This window comes from Myxocyprinus asiaticus, chromosome 1 (assembly GCF_019703515.2).
Source record: "Myxocyprinus asiaticus isolate MX2 ecotype Aquarium Trade chromosome 1, UBuf_Myxa_2, whole genome shotgun sequence".
NCBI classification, from domain to species: domain Eukaryota; kingdom Metazoa; phylum Chordata; class Actinopteri; order Cypriniformes; family Catostomidae; genus Myxocyprinus; species Myxocyprinus asiaticus.
The window spans coordinates 53,730,425-53,748,373 of NC_059344.1; the positions used below are offsets into that span (position 1 = coordinate 53,730,425).

Sequence of the window (17,949 nt, forward strand, 5' to 3'; positions counted from 1 at the left end):
CACACACCCACACCCACTCACACTTTATCTTACCAAACAACAGCATGAGTGACATTAACATAGGTCCTGCTTTTCACATCAGCATGTTACCCTAATCACGCCATGCAATTACCATGGCAATACTTCAGACCAAGTTACAGAGAGAGATGGGGGTGGGTGGTGAGCCTGGACCATCCTGCTCCCATGACTCTCCCAAACCACATCACTAAATCTGCCATTTCTGAAAAAAATAAAAAAAAGAGCAGTGATGAAGAGAGACAGACTGAGAGATGTGTTTTATTCTTGCCAGGGAATGGTGAAGTCATAACTTTATTATTATTATTATTATTATTTTGCCTTTAACAGTTAAAATTATTGTTTCCATAGGAGAAAGTGGTGTACATTTCAAAGTCACTAATTATTTGAATGTAGAGTTCAGGAGTAATAAATTGACAGGAACTGTCAATCTGCTTGAGGCTGTGGAATCTAGTGGATCATGCTACTTTCAGAACTACATACCATAGTGCAATAATATATAAATATGTCACGCACATATGTAAATTAACTCCCTACCTTGCACATACTGTATATTACCACTTGCACATGTACATACGCCATTCTATATGTTATATGTCCTATGTTTTTGCATGTCTATTTAAACTCTTACCTTGTTTTATAATCTGTGTCTCACTGTAATGTTCTGTGTGCACTTCCTTGTCTACGTGAGAACACTTGGCATTAAAGCACATTCTGAGTCTGATTCTGATTTTTGCACCTGCCCTTAAATATAGATCCACAAGTTTAAGTGGTGGGTTTATAACAAAGAAAAATACTGGTTTTGATATTCACTCTACATGTTTCTGTTAATATCTGGGAAACATGGCACATAAAAAAAATGACTACCTGTTAAAGATTCTTATGGCAACTGGAGAAAAGCCATCACAAAATATTTTCAGAAGAACACCCTTACTGTCCCCATTTCATAGAAATTGTGAGTAGATTATATGGAGCATATATTTTGTATTGTATGGAGCATGACTTACACCTTGAGCTTGCAGAAAATTACAGGAGAACAGCACAACAGCTCTTGTTTAGTCCTAATAATGAGTGTACCTACAGAATGTATACTTATGGTGATGTACCCGAATGTACATTTACCTGGCCTTAGACCCGTTCAAACATAAGACCCCAATAGTCTTTGTTGTTTCTAAGAAAAATTGAAAGAAAAAAGATAAAGCAATACACTATAGCCACACTGTGACAAAAGTATTTGTGTCGCTAAAATCTGCACATTTATAATGCATTCATATTTTGAACATTATTCACTTAAACTACTGTGCAAGCAATCTGAATGTCAAATGTCACATATCCACTGGTTCAAACTGTCTCAGAGTGTGTTCATTGAATATACATAAACTTTAATGTTATGATAATGTAGTCACTTAGAGCAATTTAACTCTCTTAAGCTCAAGGGTTTATCCACATACAGCAAAAAGACTCCAGAGTCTATAATTAGACAAGCATTCATCATTATAACACCAACAAGAACTACAGTTCTCCAGCAGAGGGTATCAAAACAGGCTAAAGTCAGTAATTGACCTGAGATTTATATTTAGCACAATTATCCAAATTTCAGCCTACAGTAATCCTCAATTCCAATCCCTTAAATACCATGTGAACACTAAAGGAGATGTTTAGCAAAATGTTCAGGCTGCTCTCTTTTCTAAGTGTTTTATTATTATAACCCTAATTCTATTTGACAATTGTTGCAGAGTGCAAAAACCTGTATCCTGTACTTCTATTTTTAAGCTTGACTTTTAAATGATTATGAACATATGACATGACTAATATAATAAAGCGACATAGCCTAAAACAAACACAAAATTACAATGTATTGTTCATAACAAAGATGTTTATACCACAAATCCACAATGTCTCAGTGTCTATTCTCCTACACATGGCAATTACATCAGTGTCTGAATTCACTCACTTGTTTTCACTGGTTCTCCATATAATGAGCTATGTGATTTTTGCTTTGAAGCATATCATTGGTTTCACCCACTGAACGAACACGCCCCGTCACTGAACTAGTTGGTCATTTAAGTTTGAACGACATGAGACATCGTTAGTGAACTGAATTGTAAACTTGTTCACGAATGACTTGTGAACAAAGATCTGTTGAACAACTGAACGAGATGGAGGCATGTAGTTCGTTCAGTTCAGCATGTGAGTCAATCACGTTCAACAAGGACAGAAAGGGGTGAAATGCACTTAAGACAAGTTTATAGGTATACACAAAACATGACCACCAATTTATGAATGTGTAAAAATGACTGAAGACCATACAGTTAAAATAACATGAATTACAGATGAAAATGTTGCTCTTTGATGCACAGTGTACGATGTTTATGCTTTTCTTGAACTTTTCTTTGTTTTGGTAATAATTAAGCCAAGCATTAGACAAAACATAGGGAAAATAAGGCCTACCATTTGTGGTGAAAACTGTTATGATGTTTAAACTCTATTTTTAAAGTGTCTTTGAACTTTTGTTGACATGGGAATTCCATTTGCATTCCTTTGTTGTGCTTTTAAAGACTGACTTTAGCGTGAGCCAACAGCATTCGAGAGCGGGCTGTGAAGGAGTATATCATTGGTTGGACCCACTGAACGAATACACCCCTTCACTGAACTAGTTGGTCATTTCGTTCATGTCATGAACGAGTTGAATGTACTGGTAAACTCATTCCCGAGTCAAGACCGACATGAACTAATCAGTTATCATGAACGATGATCTGCTGAATGAGAGGTGGAGCTGCATGTCGCTCATGTAAGCTCTCTTACACATACATGGTCTTATTTCCTTCCTCAGGCACAGTGTCAAAATGCTGATTGTGAGGTACTCGTCACACTTGAGTTCATATGCCGAAAGTTAAAAACAGGATGTCAGAGAGGGAGGGATGCTGGACCTTTGTGTCAGTCTATCTGCTCACCCCTGAGTTTGTGAAGCAGTGTGAGGCAGTCAACTTGCATCAAGTAGAGGGGGAAACTTTGTCTTAGTACAAGGACCATCCATGTGTATATGCTGTGTGCACAGCTATTATAAAAAAATGTATGCAGTGTAATATCAGGGTTTACATATATGATACATTTAATAGGCTATTTTGAACAATCATCTAATCTAAAGCATTGCCATCACAACTGCATTATGTCCCGTATATTTGTCCAGCAACTTTTAATGACCAACTGAACTTGATTATCATCTAATATTAATTTTAACGTCATAATGCAATTTACATTTTCTGAAGAAGCTCAGCAAATGCGATCCAAGGTAAAGAGGTTTAGATTTAAAATATTTTAAAGTTTTAAAATGTTCAAAGCTCGTTTTCTGAAAGTGAACTCAGCACTGGACAAATAGTTCTGATAGTTTATAGCCTTGAAATAAGTGTAGAACATTCTGAGAATGTCATTCAGCCGAATTCTTTTGTCTACAGAACAGGGTAAAGCTAATTTAAGTTTGTGCAAAGAAAAGGCATATATAGGTCTAAAAATATAATTTTTTTCATTTGGTAATTTATTTTTTTAATTTAATGCTTTTTTTGTTAATGCTTAGAATTTTGCCAGCATTTTTTCAAAAGAATAAACAATAATTTTATAGAATTGGGTTATATGTTAGTGTTTCAAAAAAGCACACTGAAGCTTTTCTCCTAATATTGTGTATTTATTTTTAATTTAAAACATCTTTGTGCACAGAAATGATATGTTTTTTGTATTGTGGGCTTATTCCATGACTGCCGTCTATTATTTTGAATGGTGTGGAAAAGCAACTTTAATAAATAAATGGATGACGTGATTAAATTAATCGCAAAGAGTGGCCATTCATTTGTTCTCCGTGCACTTGTCGATGTTCATAATACGAGATATTTGTGTTGGCACTCCTGGAAGTGTCATGTTTGCAGCATCTATTTGCCATTAAGATTAATCCATAATCACGTACATTAAACCGGCTTTCAAAGATGTATTCCTTGTCATCATGATTAACACAGGCTAATGATTGGGGTAAACTCTGTCACGTGACAATATATTTTGCGTTAATGCCAATTTTCTCGACAAAAAGTGTTTCCAAACCAGTTTTTCGCAACATTTGAAGTATCGACATAGAGTTAATGCGCTAGAGTTAAACGGACACTTGTGAAATTTTAGCGATAATTTGCGTTTCCATCAGCTTTATTTTGATGCGCTAAAACTTTTTTCGCAGAAAATCCTTGGATGGAAACGTAGTTTCTGACTGTAAAGCAGTTATTTTTATGTAACTTCAATTTCAAGGATGGGATAGTGTGTACAGTGCTATGCTCTTGAAATGACCTAATCTTAATTGTTGTTTATTTTGAAAGAAAGAATGTTTCAGTAATTGAATGGAACTGTGGTGATTTCACCTATATCCTGAAGCATTTTAATGTTTTTTTTTTTTCTTCTTTAGACATTATGCAATGTCCAGCCTACACAATTTTCCAGGGTTGTACCCTCTCTGAGTTCACGACAGAGAAACAGCAAGAGGGTGTGCTCTAGTTTTATTCTTTGAAGGGGAAAAAAAAGAACACCCCATCCATTCCACACACTCGAGGCACAAAGGTACCTTAAATATTCAACTTGAAAAAGAGAAAAACACTGGAACATTTACAGTAAATCTACACAGGCTTTGAGTTCCAAAGCTGCCTCGCACCAACCAAAATTCCAATTAAAGGAATAGTTCACCCAAAAATGAAAATTTGCTGATAATTTACTCACCCTCAAGCCATCCAAGATGTATATGACCTTCTTTCTTCATCAGAACAGGATTTAAGATTTTTAGCAAAGTATTCCATGTTTTTAGCTTCATCCAATTCATCCAAAGTGAATGGACACCAATTTTTGACTGTCCAAAAATTATATTTAGGCAACATCAAAGTAACCACATGACTCCAATCGATAATCGTAATGTCTTCTGAGGTTGATTGATACGTTTGTGTGAAAAACAAATTGCTAATTAAAAGTTTTTAACTTTAAATCAGCGCTTCCGCCAGGTCTCTGTAGCTGTTTGAATTGACCTAACACTTGCGTGAAATACATTCCTCTGTGGTAAACAGAGCGGAACTTCTGAATTCTTGCGTAAACGTGCCAACGTGATGATGTCACATGACAGCGGCGTGAGGCATTTAGTGTTTACAGGAAGCGATTTTCAAGTTAATAAAGTTTTAATATCCGATTAGTTTTTCACACAAACATATCGATTCACTTCAGAAGACATTACTTGATCAGCGGGAGACGTGTGGATTACTTTGATGCTGACTAAGTGTGCTTTTTGGACCGTCACAATTTGGTGTCCATTCACTTGCATTGGATGAAGCTAAAAATCTGGGATACTTTCCTAAAAATCTTAAATCCTTTTCTGATGAAGAAAGAAGGTCATATACAGTTTTGAAACACTCATTCTTTACTATATTTTTTTTTTCACATTTTAGAATAATAGTAAAGTCATCAAAACTATGGAATAACATCAATGGAACTATGGGAATAATGTTGTGACTAAACAAAATCCAAAATAAATCAAAACTGTGTTATATTTTAGCATCTTCAAAGTAGTCACCCTTTACCTAGAATTTGCAGACATTTTCTCAACCAACTTCTTGAGGTATCACCCTGGGATGATTTTTAAACAGTATTGAAGGAGTTCCCATCTATGTTGGGCAGTTATTGGCTGCTTTTGTTTATTATTTGGTCCAAGTCATCAATTTCAAAAACTTTTTTTTTTTTTTAATTACATTTTAGTTTTATAATGAAATAAATTAATATGGTGGCACAATTATATTTTTGTCTACAAAACTAATTTGAAACATTTAATCATACGCCTTCAAATCAAAAGATTTTTAAGATCATGTGAAACATTTCAGTCAAGTGTTTCAAAATTTTACCCTGGAAGGAGGAGGGATGTGCTGTCGTGGAGTCCTCGCCACTACCGTCCGCTGAAAGGGGCAGCCGTGGCCGTCCGCCAGGGGACGGAGGAGGGACGGCCCCCAATCGGGCTATTCAGCAGAGGACAGGGATAAAGCCAAGTCGGATGTGGCAGTTCGAGAGAGAGAGAGCTACACGCAGCTGCCGTGTGTGTTTACATTTGTGTCTTTTTAAGTTTTAATTTAAACATTATTTTGATGGTTCGCCTCCTCCTTGCCCATCCTAACCCTGTTACAGTGTAATATTACAAGTATTCACTGGATATTCACAAAATATTCAAATAGTCATTGAAAACTTGGCCTCAACATGAACGCTGATCAGGTAACTACATAAATGAGAGTGTAATCATGGTCAAAATTAGAATGTAAAAAGCCTTGATCATATCACTAAGAAATGATTTGATGACATTAGGGCTAAGATATCATCTCATGTTGATTATAAATGTGCAAATATAAACTTGCCCCATTTTCCCCTGCATTGTACTCATATTCATCTGCCCTCTCTTGACTTTTAAATTACTACCTATCAGATCACATACAGATTTGAGTGTTTGGCTGATTCTTAATTGGAGCCTGATTTGTTCTTTCACCCTTGGAATCTCATTTCACTGTTTGTGGTATGAAATCCTGAGACCGCCGACCACAGCACCTTAATTAAAGTAATTATGCAGAAAAAAAGAGAGGGCTCAAAATTCTGGCAGAAACATGCTCATAAAAAAACTATCACCTAAAACTCTTTTTTTGTATGGGTACGTGACTCATGTCTTTTATTTTTATTTTTTTAAACAGAAATTATGTGTTTCCCTGCTGAACTCTCCATTAATTCTTTGGTTGGAAGATGTTGCAGATGTACTGTAAATAGGTATAAAGTGCAATCTGTGATGCTTACCAAGCAATGATGTACCAAGCGCTGTGTATTTGCACCCGCTGTCTGCGCTGGTTTAGCACTCGATTCACTGAAGAAATTATGCTGATCAGGCAAATGGCACATACACGGCAACAAATTTTTTACTGAATGCAATTTGCACAACAAATTTCGAGCTTGGGGGCCAGTCCTGAGTGCAACATAGCAGAGGATGCAGGCTCACTCTGCCAGGACTGTACAGCATCATTCCACTATGATCAAGACACCTTAATCATCTCTTGAATGTGCCAAATGTGTGCTTGACTACACCACGCATCTGGATATATGCCAGGTTATAACGCTCTTCTCCACCATTTGATCATTATTTGATGAATTAGTACTGCTGCCATGATCAATAAAAAATTTACACAAGCATCTCTTTTTAGCACAGTTTAGTGAATGAAGCACAACCTATAATGAGCATAATTTACATAGAAAGGAGGTGTGTTTGCGCGAAAAAGTATGTCTTAATTTAAATACTCAAAACACAGCATGTGGCTGTTACAGCGCTGATTGTGCCTGCTTAAACTAGATTGTGAGTGGTAAGTGAATAAGGCGCAGGTTTTATGTGCTGTAATACCACAAGCTCAGTGACTAAGAGTAACCTGCCCTTTCTAGTTCTGACTAAATACATCCCCCTACTATACCTTCATGGTCATTGTGATCTGAAGATGGTGTCTCTGGGCTACAGGCAGGAGATCTGTCTGTGAGACTATGCTGGAGGGTAATGTGAATCACCAGAAGCTTGCGCAGGCTCATTAGATCAGAGTTTTTCAGGCCCTGCTCCAGCTGTCTCAGGACTGTCTGGCCTGGCTGACAAGTCACTACAGTCACCTTTCAAAATAAAAATTGAACAATGTTGGTAATGACTAAAGAATGCAGTTGAGAAAAGATCACCAAAAATCAGGTAAAACAGTCTGTGTGCAATAATACACAATATAATTTATAAACCCAATTTAAGATATATTCAGCTAACATGTGCTTTGATTTTAGAAATTGTGAGTCATGTTAGAGATGCTGACATTTTCAGACAATACAAACACAGTGTATTAAAAACTCTCATGATACATTTTTTGAAATACACTCCAACTCAAGGCTACAGTGAAATATCTCTAAGAAATTACAGAGCACAAAAACATCTCTCTCTGAAGTTTAACTGTATAAGGAATAATAGACAGTAGAACTAATTCAGTAACAATAAATTAATATTTAAAGCTGCTATGGATGACATAGATAACAGAGAGGGTCATAGTGCTAATTTTACAAACACAAATACATCAAAGCTTCAGTATCTTTCTCATCACATCACAGACATCTTTGGTATGATTACAATGGCTCTTTTGGATCTATGTCACTGCAAAATGAGACGGAGAACAAGCCCATATACCACCCCATATACCACCATATAATCCCATTAAGGGTACAAAAAAATGTCTGTATAATCTGATTAAATGCACTTGTCCTCTGCTCTTTTTCCTGTGGGGGGGACATTAGTGCTGGGTTTAAAGCCTGCTGAGAAGAGAGTGGCTGATGAGGGCCATGTGGTCTGTGTAAGTACGCCAACATCTTCATTCAAGGCTGATGGTGGAGTTTAAATGAGCTTTCATTGGTAGAAAATCTCAATTTGAAAGCCTGTGTTTTGAAAAGGCCTATTGCAGAGGACACTTTAAACAAAGGAGGTTTAAATAATGCATTAAGTTGAATCACTCGAAAACTAAGCCAGGGGGCAGATGCTTAAATTGAAAAGCAGCAACTATTGATCTGAAGGATAAGATCCCACGGCAGGTCTTCATTAAGCAACAAGAGTGACTAAGGAATAGGAATCTAATACATCTACAAGAAATTAAAATGTCTCAGATCTTTGCTGAACTTGCCTACTCTGGTTTTCTACAGTCATAAAAGCACTTCTGTATTTAAGGCATCTGCATACTTCATACGAAATCGAAGGACAAACAGGTTTGACGTCATTTAGAATAGGGCTTGATACAGATTTCCCGATTCAATTCGATTCCGATTCACAAGCTCTCAATTCGATTCCGATTTGATTCAATATCAATTCATATGGGTTTATTTCAGTTATAATGTCCCTTTTAATTACATATAAAAGAAATTATCTCCCAGCTAATGCTGTTAATTATACAGGGGACCTTTTAACTAAGTTAATTAGGAAAATATAAATGTTACTAACTATATTTTTTTACTTTTTCATCATTTTGGTCACATTTTGGCTTTTTAAAAATGAAAAAATCAATGTTTTCAATCAATAAATAAGATAAATTTCATATATAGTTTTTGTTAGATATTTATTGATAAATTGCATAATTTGTACTATTTACAAGTATTTACATTGATTTGTTGAACACATGCTAAAAACGGTACTGTCTCTTTAAGAAAACCAGCATTTCAGGTCCCACAGGACCTGAATTGGGAGACACACATTGACTCCATTGTGAAAAAGGCCCAGCAGAGGTTGTACTTCCTTCGCCAGCTGAGGAAGTTCAACCTGCCACAGGCGCTGCCGATACAGTTCTACTCAGCAGTCATTTAGTCTGTCCTCTGCTCTTCAATAAATGTCTGGTTTGGTTCAGCTACGAAATCAGACATCAGAAGACTACAAAGGACAGTTCGGACTGCTGAGAGGATTATTGATCCCCCCCCCCTTTCAAGAACTATACACTTCCAGAGTGAGGAAAAAGACTGGAAAAATCACTCTGGACCCCACTCACCCTGCCCATTACCTTTTTTAACTGTTCCCTTCTGGCCGACGTTTCAGAGCTCTGAGCACCAGAACCGTCAGGCACAGGAACAGTTTTTTCCCTCAGGCTATCCATCTCATGAACAGTTAAATTGCCCCATTGAGCAATAACTATGTGCAATACACAGTTTAGTCTTTTTTATATTTATCCAACACATCAAACCTCTTCTGCCATTTCATTCCTCTGAAAAAAAAAAAAAACAGATCTGTATTTGAACTGTAAATAACAGATAACAGATTGTATTAGATTTGCACTACCTATGTGTATGTGTGTATGTCTGTATGTATGTGTGTGTCTGTACGTATGGGTATAATTAGCTTTTATTTTTTATTATTATCTATGTCTTGCTGCTGTTTTTGTATTGTATTTGTATTGTTGTACACTGGAAGCTCCTGACACCAAGACAAATTCTTTGTATGTGTAAGCATACTTGGCAATAAAGTTGATTCTGATTCTGATTTCTGAAAACAGTGCCTTTGTAATTGTTACCCTGGCAACTTCTAGGGGCCAGCACCCCCGCCTGCCACGGTCCACGAGCCGGCACCCCGGCCTGCCACAGTCCACGAGCCAACATCCCCGCCTGCCACGGTCCACGAGCCAGCATCCACGCCTGCCACTCTCAAAGAGCCAGTTCCTGAAGCCTCTGCCGTCCCAGAGCTAGCTCCTGAGGCCTCGTCCGTCCCAGAGCCAGCGCCTGAAGCATAGACCGTCCCAGTGCCAGCGGCCACGGAGGCCATACCCACAGCAGTGCTCCTGGCCTTCCGGAAGAGGAGAAATTCCCCTGCCACTACCAATGCTCATGGCCACGGAGGCCGTTCCCCAGTCGCTGCCAGCGCTCCCGGCCACGGAGGCCGTTCCCCAGTCGCTGCCAGCGCTCCCGGCCACGGAGGCCGTTCCCCAGTCGCTGCCAGCGCTCCCGGCCACGGAGGCCGTTCCCCAGTCGCTGCCAGCGCTCCCGGCAACGGAGGCCGTTCCCCAGTCGCTGCCAGCGCTCCCGGCCACGGAGGCCGTTCCCCAGTCGCTGCCAGCGCTCCCGGCCACGGAGGCCGTTCCCCAGTCGCTGCCAGCGCTCCCGGCCACGGAGGCCGTTCCCCAGTCGCTGCCAGTGCTCCTGGCCACGGAGGCTGTCAACGAGCCTGTTCAGTTCCCTGAGGCTGTTGACGAGCCTGTACAGTTCCCTATGGCCATCAAAGAACCTGTCCAGTTCCCTAAGAATGTCGACGAACCTGTCCAGTTCACTGAGGCTGTCGACAAGTCTGTCCAGTTCCCCATGGCAGTCAACAAGTCTGTCCAGTCCCCTGTGACCTTTGAGCCTGTTCAGTCCCCTGTGACCATCGACGATCCAGTCCAGTTCCCAGCAGCCATCGACCAGTCTGTTGCTCAGTCCACTGGCCAGCACTTGTCAGACAAAAGCTACCACTCTGTTCAGTGCCCTGTGGCTCTGTACTCAGAGCTTCCTGAGACTCCGCCTCCTGCAGCCTCAACCCGAGTCTTCCATGGCTCCACCCCTCGAGTTTCCCATGGCTCTGCCCCTTGAATCCTCAGCTTTCCTGGCCTCTGAGCCCTCTGAGTTCCCAGCTGACTTGCTCCCTAGTACTTTGCTCCCTAGTGCCTTGCTCTCTGAGTCCCCCAGTGCCTTGCTCTCCAAGTCCCCTAGTGCCTTGCCCTCTGAGTCCCCAGCTACTCTGAAGTCTGAACTCTTTGAGACCCATGGTGCCTTGATCTCTGAGCCCTCTGTGTCCCCAGTTACTCTGAACTCGTTGAGTCCCCAGCTACCTTGAACTCTGAACTCTATGAGTCCCAGGTTGTCTTGACCTCCAAGCCCTTTGAGTCCCATGTTGGATTGACTTCTCGGCCCTCAAGAGTCCCCAGCTGTTCTCTCTTCTTCCCTGGTCTCCTGGTTCACGACAATCTCCAGACCATCCGCCCACTCCGCCTTGGCCGCCTGGTCCATCTTGCCCTCCAGCAGTCTCTCCGGATTCACCCATGGCCTTCAGCTCCTCTTGTTCCCCTCCTGTGCTCTCCTGGACTGCCAGCTCCATAATCTCCTGCTCCTCCCATGAACTAATTTTGTGTATTATATGTGTTAAGGAGCTTCAGGAGCCGCTCCTTAGATGGGGGGCTCTGTAATAGTTACCCGTGCTCGCCATGTATGTTTATTGTTCTCTGACTGTCTTGTGTTTGATTATGGGTTTTGTAGTTCTTTTCATTGTCTTTGTTTCATTGGTTCTTGTGATTATTAGTCCCAAGTGTTCCTTGTTTTCTCATTAGTTCCTTGTGTATTTAATCCCTGTGTTTTCCTCTGTTCATTGTCAGTTCTTGTCCTTTATGGTTATAATGTTTGTTTTCTTGATTTCTAATGTTTCCTGTGTTTGAGGATTTCCTGATTTTGCTTTGCGTACCTTCATTAAAAGCTGCATTTAGATATTGAACTTTCGCTTCACCTCATCGAATATTACAGCCTTTAAATGAACGCATGTTAACAAGAGAGGACTCGAATGGCTTTACCTCATATGTGCGATGCATGATTAGAATTAAATGTTTTTTTGTAGTTGTTTTTGATCAACAACTGACTAATGAACAGAGAGGGTATTAAAAGAGACAGTATTCAATGACAAATGGGTTGCATGGATCTCCTCTTTGGACACACATTACATGGAACAACTTTCAATACGCTGTGAAAGGATCTCAATGCTGAACACTTCATGATTAAACTACACAATTACTGGTGAGTGAAATGTAAACATTTACTTGCCAGTTGCTAAATATATTCACTTTAGTCGCATAGCCCAAAATTTGGTTGCAAATGTGAGTGATTTCCTCTCATTGTAGTGGAGGGTTGTGCATTGAGTGAAAGATCGATCTTGGGATTTAAGAATCGATATCGAGATCGTTCAAATGAAGATCGCGATGCATTAGAAAAACAATAATTTTACCCACCCCTAATTTAGAAAAAAATCTGTCCAAAACTAAGGTGTTTTTGCATTAGTTTTGATGGTTCATAACAGCATCGGTAAGTGTGACCTGGAACACCACCTACTTTGAGGTCGACAGCTAATTCTGTTTACGTTGTTCAGTCAGTTAAGATCAGTCAACATGAACACAATGGCGTGCAGGTTATTACGTTATTAGCGAACTGGTGCAAACTTACCTACATTTGTACGATTGTTATGATCAGTTTCATCATATAATTACAATACCAGAGTGTAATCAGTGCATATTATGGCCACGTATAGCGTGTTTGCGTATTAGCACCATGAATGCACAATGTAAACATTACAAATTATACTGAACATGATCCACTGCATTTATATTACTTTAAATCATCATCAAGCAGTTAATATAGCTTCTTTTACTGATCTCGTCTGAATTCTCCGCATGAAGTCATTGATTACACATTTTAATGTCATATTGGTTGATGTTTTACATGTAGACTTGAGCATCCTCATATTTAAATATAAAAAATATATATCTCTAAATGCCTCCCCCTGCAGTGAGGCCAGTGTCTGAATGTTCACAAACAGTATGTAATAAGAACTTCTCTGAATGTGTTGGGGTCTGTAGTGATGTAAGTCTAAGTTCTCACCTCCACACAGTTGCTGTTGATGTCCCCAAGAGCTGTATGACACATGTATTGTTTAAACTGCTGAAGGCTGTCCAGCACTGCCTGTTTAAGGAGTGCCCCCCGCTGCCGAATGCAGCCCTCCTGAGGTAGAGAACGCAGCTCTTCTACACAGGAGAGCAGCCGTGTCAAATTCCCCTTAACATGCTGAGAAGAGAACGAGAAGGAATGAACAGGTAAGTGGAAGACAATCTATAAAGACATATGTATATTTTTTCCATTAAATTATACCATGGTAAGAACCACAACAATCTATAGAACTTTGTCAAACACTCAGGCTCATCCTCACCACAAAGGGCAGAAGGCACTCTAGCTGTACATTGATGGCAAAAACACTAAGTAGTGGTAGACGAACGGGCCCAGCCAAACTGCTGGTCAAAAAAAAGAAATTTTCCAGGGCCTGACACAAAACAGAGCATGTCTCTGACCACCAGGGTGGCGAGGCATCCACTATCAACACACGAGGTGGTTGCCTGGTAAAGGATGATGAGCTGCATGCTTGGATGAAAGAAGAGGAGCAGGATCTGTTTCTGGCACTCATGGTGCTCCTACACAAAGAGTAAGACACAAATATGGATATTATTATACTGGGCTAATAGCAGGTTTGGTTAGATATAACAGGAAGATTACAAAAGCAGTTCAATGTTCATTTACTGATTGCTTAAAGAAACGTTCTTGTTTCAATACAAATTAAGCTCAATCGACAGCATTTGTAGCATGATGTTGATTACCCCAAAAATTCATTTCCACCTGTCCATCATTTTCTTAAAAAAAAAAGAAAAAAAAAGGCAAATATCTGGGTTACAGTGACACACTTACAATAGAAGTGAATGGGGCCAATTTGTAAACATTAAAATGCTCACTGTTTCAAAAGTATAGCTGAAGTATATATGCATGTTAACATGATTTCAGTGTGATAAAATCACTTACTAACCTTTTCTATGTAAATTTATATCCAATTTTACAGCTTTGTTGCCATGACGGCATAAGAGTGTGAACCCTAAAATGAACATAAAAACTATTTAAACAACTTTACAGCCCAATTAATACACTGGTTATGACAGAATAACCAGTGCAAATCCTTTAATAAAATTATAGGCTTCGCATTTCTATCTTTCAACCCTCCAAACATTTGCCCCCTTCACTTACGAGTGCCTCACTGCAACTCACATAAAGGACAAGTAAAATTTATTTTTGTGGTAATCAAAATTGTAAAATAAATGCTTTCAACTGACCTTACTTGTACTGAACCCAGAAAATTCCTTTAATTTACAACTTCAAGGTCAGTTGTCAGCTATGATTAGTCTGTACATCATTTATTTTTTTGGTAATGAAATGCCAATCTTTCCCCAAAAGCACAGGCACAAACCCATGAGAGGTGACTAACTCTATCTGTCAAAAGCTGTAACACTGAGATTACAAAATCAGACACTGAAGGTATTTGGAAACTCTTAACTTAATGCTCCCTATGGGTGAAAATAAATGTGATATCTGTGATACAAAGAGCTATTTTATAGAACACAAGTGCATATTTCACAACCGAACAAAATTCTGGTAAAGTCACCACAGCAGCTTAAGGGAAACATCAAGCTTAATCATATCAGTTAATGTGAACAAAAAATGTTCTTCTGAGAATAGAAGACTGAGGACAAAAACTTCTGTAGCCTCTTTTTCCAAAGCTGTAAAACACAAAGAGTGATATTGTTGGCCATGCCAGGGCAGACTGGTTAAATAAGGCAGCAGCTCTCTGCAATCTAAGGACTCATCAATGCTATCCCACTTGACAAGAGAGCTCTTTGAGCGCACTAATGCTGTGCCTTGGGACTTTTCCTCCGCTTTAAGCACGATACCGACGACAAAAGACACTTTGTCTGCTCTAAAAACAGTTCTTCAGACTCGCTGTCCTGCGATGAGCAGCAGATAGTTCTGATGAGTAAGCTAAAGGGACACGATGAGAGACGATGCCAGGTGTTATTTCAGTATTCATGTACGGTTTACTTGCTGTAGTTAAGACACTCAAGACAACCACTGGTTAAATACATGTTTTAACTAGCATTAACGAATATTTATTTATAACTTAACAGATATATTTAACAAACATTTACCTGACTTAAAAAATGTGACCTAAACTCGCGCGAGCTGAGTTGCTGTCGTCCGTTGTCTTTCAAAAGTTACTCAGAAGATAAGTTATTATTACGTGCATCAATTGTTTATTAGAGTCGTGGTATCACATAAGTGTCTATGAAGCCTTTGTATTAATGTTAAATTTTTCCAGAGGCAATAACCAGCGTTATGAGGTGACCAACGACACATCAAACCGCAAAAACCCTTCAACCGTCAGTTTCTTCTTCACGCACTCTAAAAACACATGCCACGCGCCCCTGGAGGTGTAGGCCAGTGCATGTACGAAAATATATTATATTATATTATATTATATTATATTATATTATATTATATTATATTATATTATACGATCTGCTTTTTAAATAATTTTTAAACTATTTCTTTCTTTTTTTTTTTTTTACAGGAATATTCCAGGTTCAATACAAGTTAAGCACATTGGACAGCATTTGTGGCATAATGTTGATTACCACAAAACTTCATTTAAACACGTCCATCCTTTTCTTTAAAAAATAAATAAATAAATAAATAAATAAATAAAGCAAAAACAGAGGTTGCAGTGAGGCACTAACGGAAGTGAATAGGGCTAATTTTTAGAGGGTTTAAATGTAGAATAAAAATATATGTGAATAAAAGCACTTACAGTGATTTGTTCTGTTCAAACTTGTGTATTATTTGATCTGTAATGTTGTTTAAATCCTAATTTTATGGTTGTTTTAAGGTTTTAGGGTTTATGGTGCCAATCAATAAAGTTGTAAAAAGTGGATATAAATTTATCTATCAAAGCTTAGTTTCTTAGTGAATTTATCACACTAAAATCATGTTAGCACACATATTGTTTATGTCTTGTGGCTATACTTTTGAAACTTTAGATTTTTACGTTTAAAGATTGGCCCCATTCACTTCCATTGTAAGTGCCTTGCCTGTAATTCATATTTTTGCTTTTTTCCAAAGAAATGGAGAGACAAGTTCCAATAAATTTTCGTGGTCATCAACATTATGCCAAAAATGCTGTCGACTGAGTTTAACCTGTATTGAACCCAGAATTTTCCTTTACATTTACTTTGGTCACTTTTTTTCTGATTAACAATTTTTATTGATTTACATATTGAACACAGAAAAACAAAACATATATATACAGAATCAACAATTAACCCCCACTGTCACCCCTCCCAATCCCCAACCCCACCCTGGTCCCCAACAACATCCCAGTGGTCATACATGATTATAGACACACAAATAATAATAATAATAATAATAATAACAATCACACATCCAGCAACGTCAGATATCCGCCCCATTTCTCCATAAACAAATTCAATTTCCCTAGTCTTCTAAATGACCCTTCTTCAAAGGCCACCACCCTTCCCATCTCCAAGCACTACTCCTGAAATGAGGGTGCTCCAGCCAACCTCCAACCCCTTAAAAGAATCTGTTTGGTGATCATGACGCTGGTTAGGATCCAACTCTTTATGTGTCTATTCTCAACATCGATGACCGCCCCAACGCCCAGAATACAGAGTCTGGGGCAAAATGAAACCCGAGTGCCCAATACATCACACACAAGACTCTGAACCTTCAAAACTCTGAACCAAAACTCCTGGATCTTAACACACCCCAAAAAGACATGGATTATGTCTCCATACTCTGATTGGCATCGCCAGCAGGTTGGTGTGTCTTTAAGACCAAGCCTATACAATCTAGAGGGTGTCCAATAGAATCAATGTAAAATTTTGAATTGCATAAGGCGCACTCTTGCATCTTTAGATGCAGACTTGACGTTTTTTAGAATCCTAGCCCACTCTCCCTCCTCCAATACCAAGTTTAAATCTTTCTCCCATAATCTCTTGAGAGAAGTGGACGCTCCATCCCCCAGACTCTGAATTAGCAGGGAGTAATACACTGATGCCTCATGACCTTTTCCAAAAGCAGTAATCACCACTCCCAGAGTATCTGCCGCTTTAGGGGGGAGTATGCTACTCCCAAAAATAGTACAGAGCAGGTGGAAATATCTAAAGAACTGAGATCTGGGAATCCCAAAATGTTGAACCACATTTTCAAAGGATCTCAACACTCCGCTCTCATATAGGTCACAGAGTGTATTAACCTCCCTCACAATTCACTCTGACCAGCAGAAAGGGGATGTATTAATACATAATTTGGGGTTCAGCCATAAGCTCGAGGCAACATTTAAATAGATGTCAAAATTAAACACTCTGGACACTTTTATCCATACCGAGTGTAAATGCGAGATAACAGTGTAATTTAACTTCTCCGGTTAGTTTGATAGAAAGGCTTTGCAATGGCAAAATGGGGACAAGAACTTCCTGTTCAATACAAAACAAAGGAGGGGCTCTCTCAGGTGGAAGCGACCAGTGAGCTAAATGTCTGAGACTGAACGCATAATAATAATAAATCTTGGGTAGGCCTAGCCCACCTTTGTCAGTCGGCCAGTGCAGCTTACTGAAATGTAATCTGTGACGTTTCCCATTCCAAATGAAGGACTTCGCTATGCTTTCAAATTGCTTGAAATAAGAGAGGGGGACATCTATAGGGAGTGACTATTGCAGGTAGTTGAAT

The 17,949-nt window shown here is 39.0% G+C and overlaps 1 protein-coding gene across 1 annotated transcript in view; it reads right to left on the reverse strand.

Moving 5' to 3' along the window:
* LOC127441195 (meiosis 1 arrest protein-like) overlaps positions 1 to 15,448 on the reverse strand; it is a 64,562-nt gene extending 49,114 nt beyond the window's left edge. Inside the window, exons 1-4 of the mRNA XM_051698383.1 lie at positions 15,354 to 15,448; positions 13,538 to 13,796; positions 13,213 to 13,395; positions 7,518 to 7,704 (exon numbers count right to left, since the gene is read on the reverse strand). Coding sequence (XP_051554343.1) covers positions 7,518 to 7,704; positions 13,213 to 13,395; positions 13,538 to 13,789 — 622 coding nt within the window. The 5' untranslated portion in view covers positions 13,790 to 13,796; positions 15,354 to 15,448. The remainder of the gene's footprint in view (positions 1 to 7,517; positions 7,705 to 13,212; positions 13,396 to 13,537; positions 13,797 to 15,353) is intronic.
* Positions 15,449 to 17,949: the final 2,501 nt, after the last annotated feature.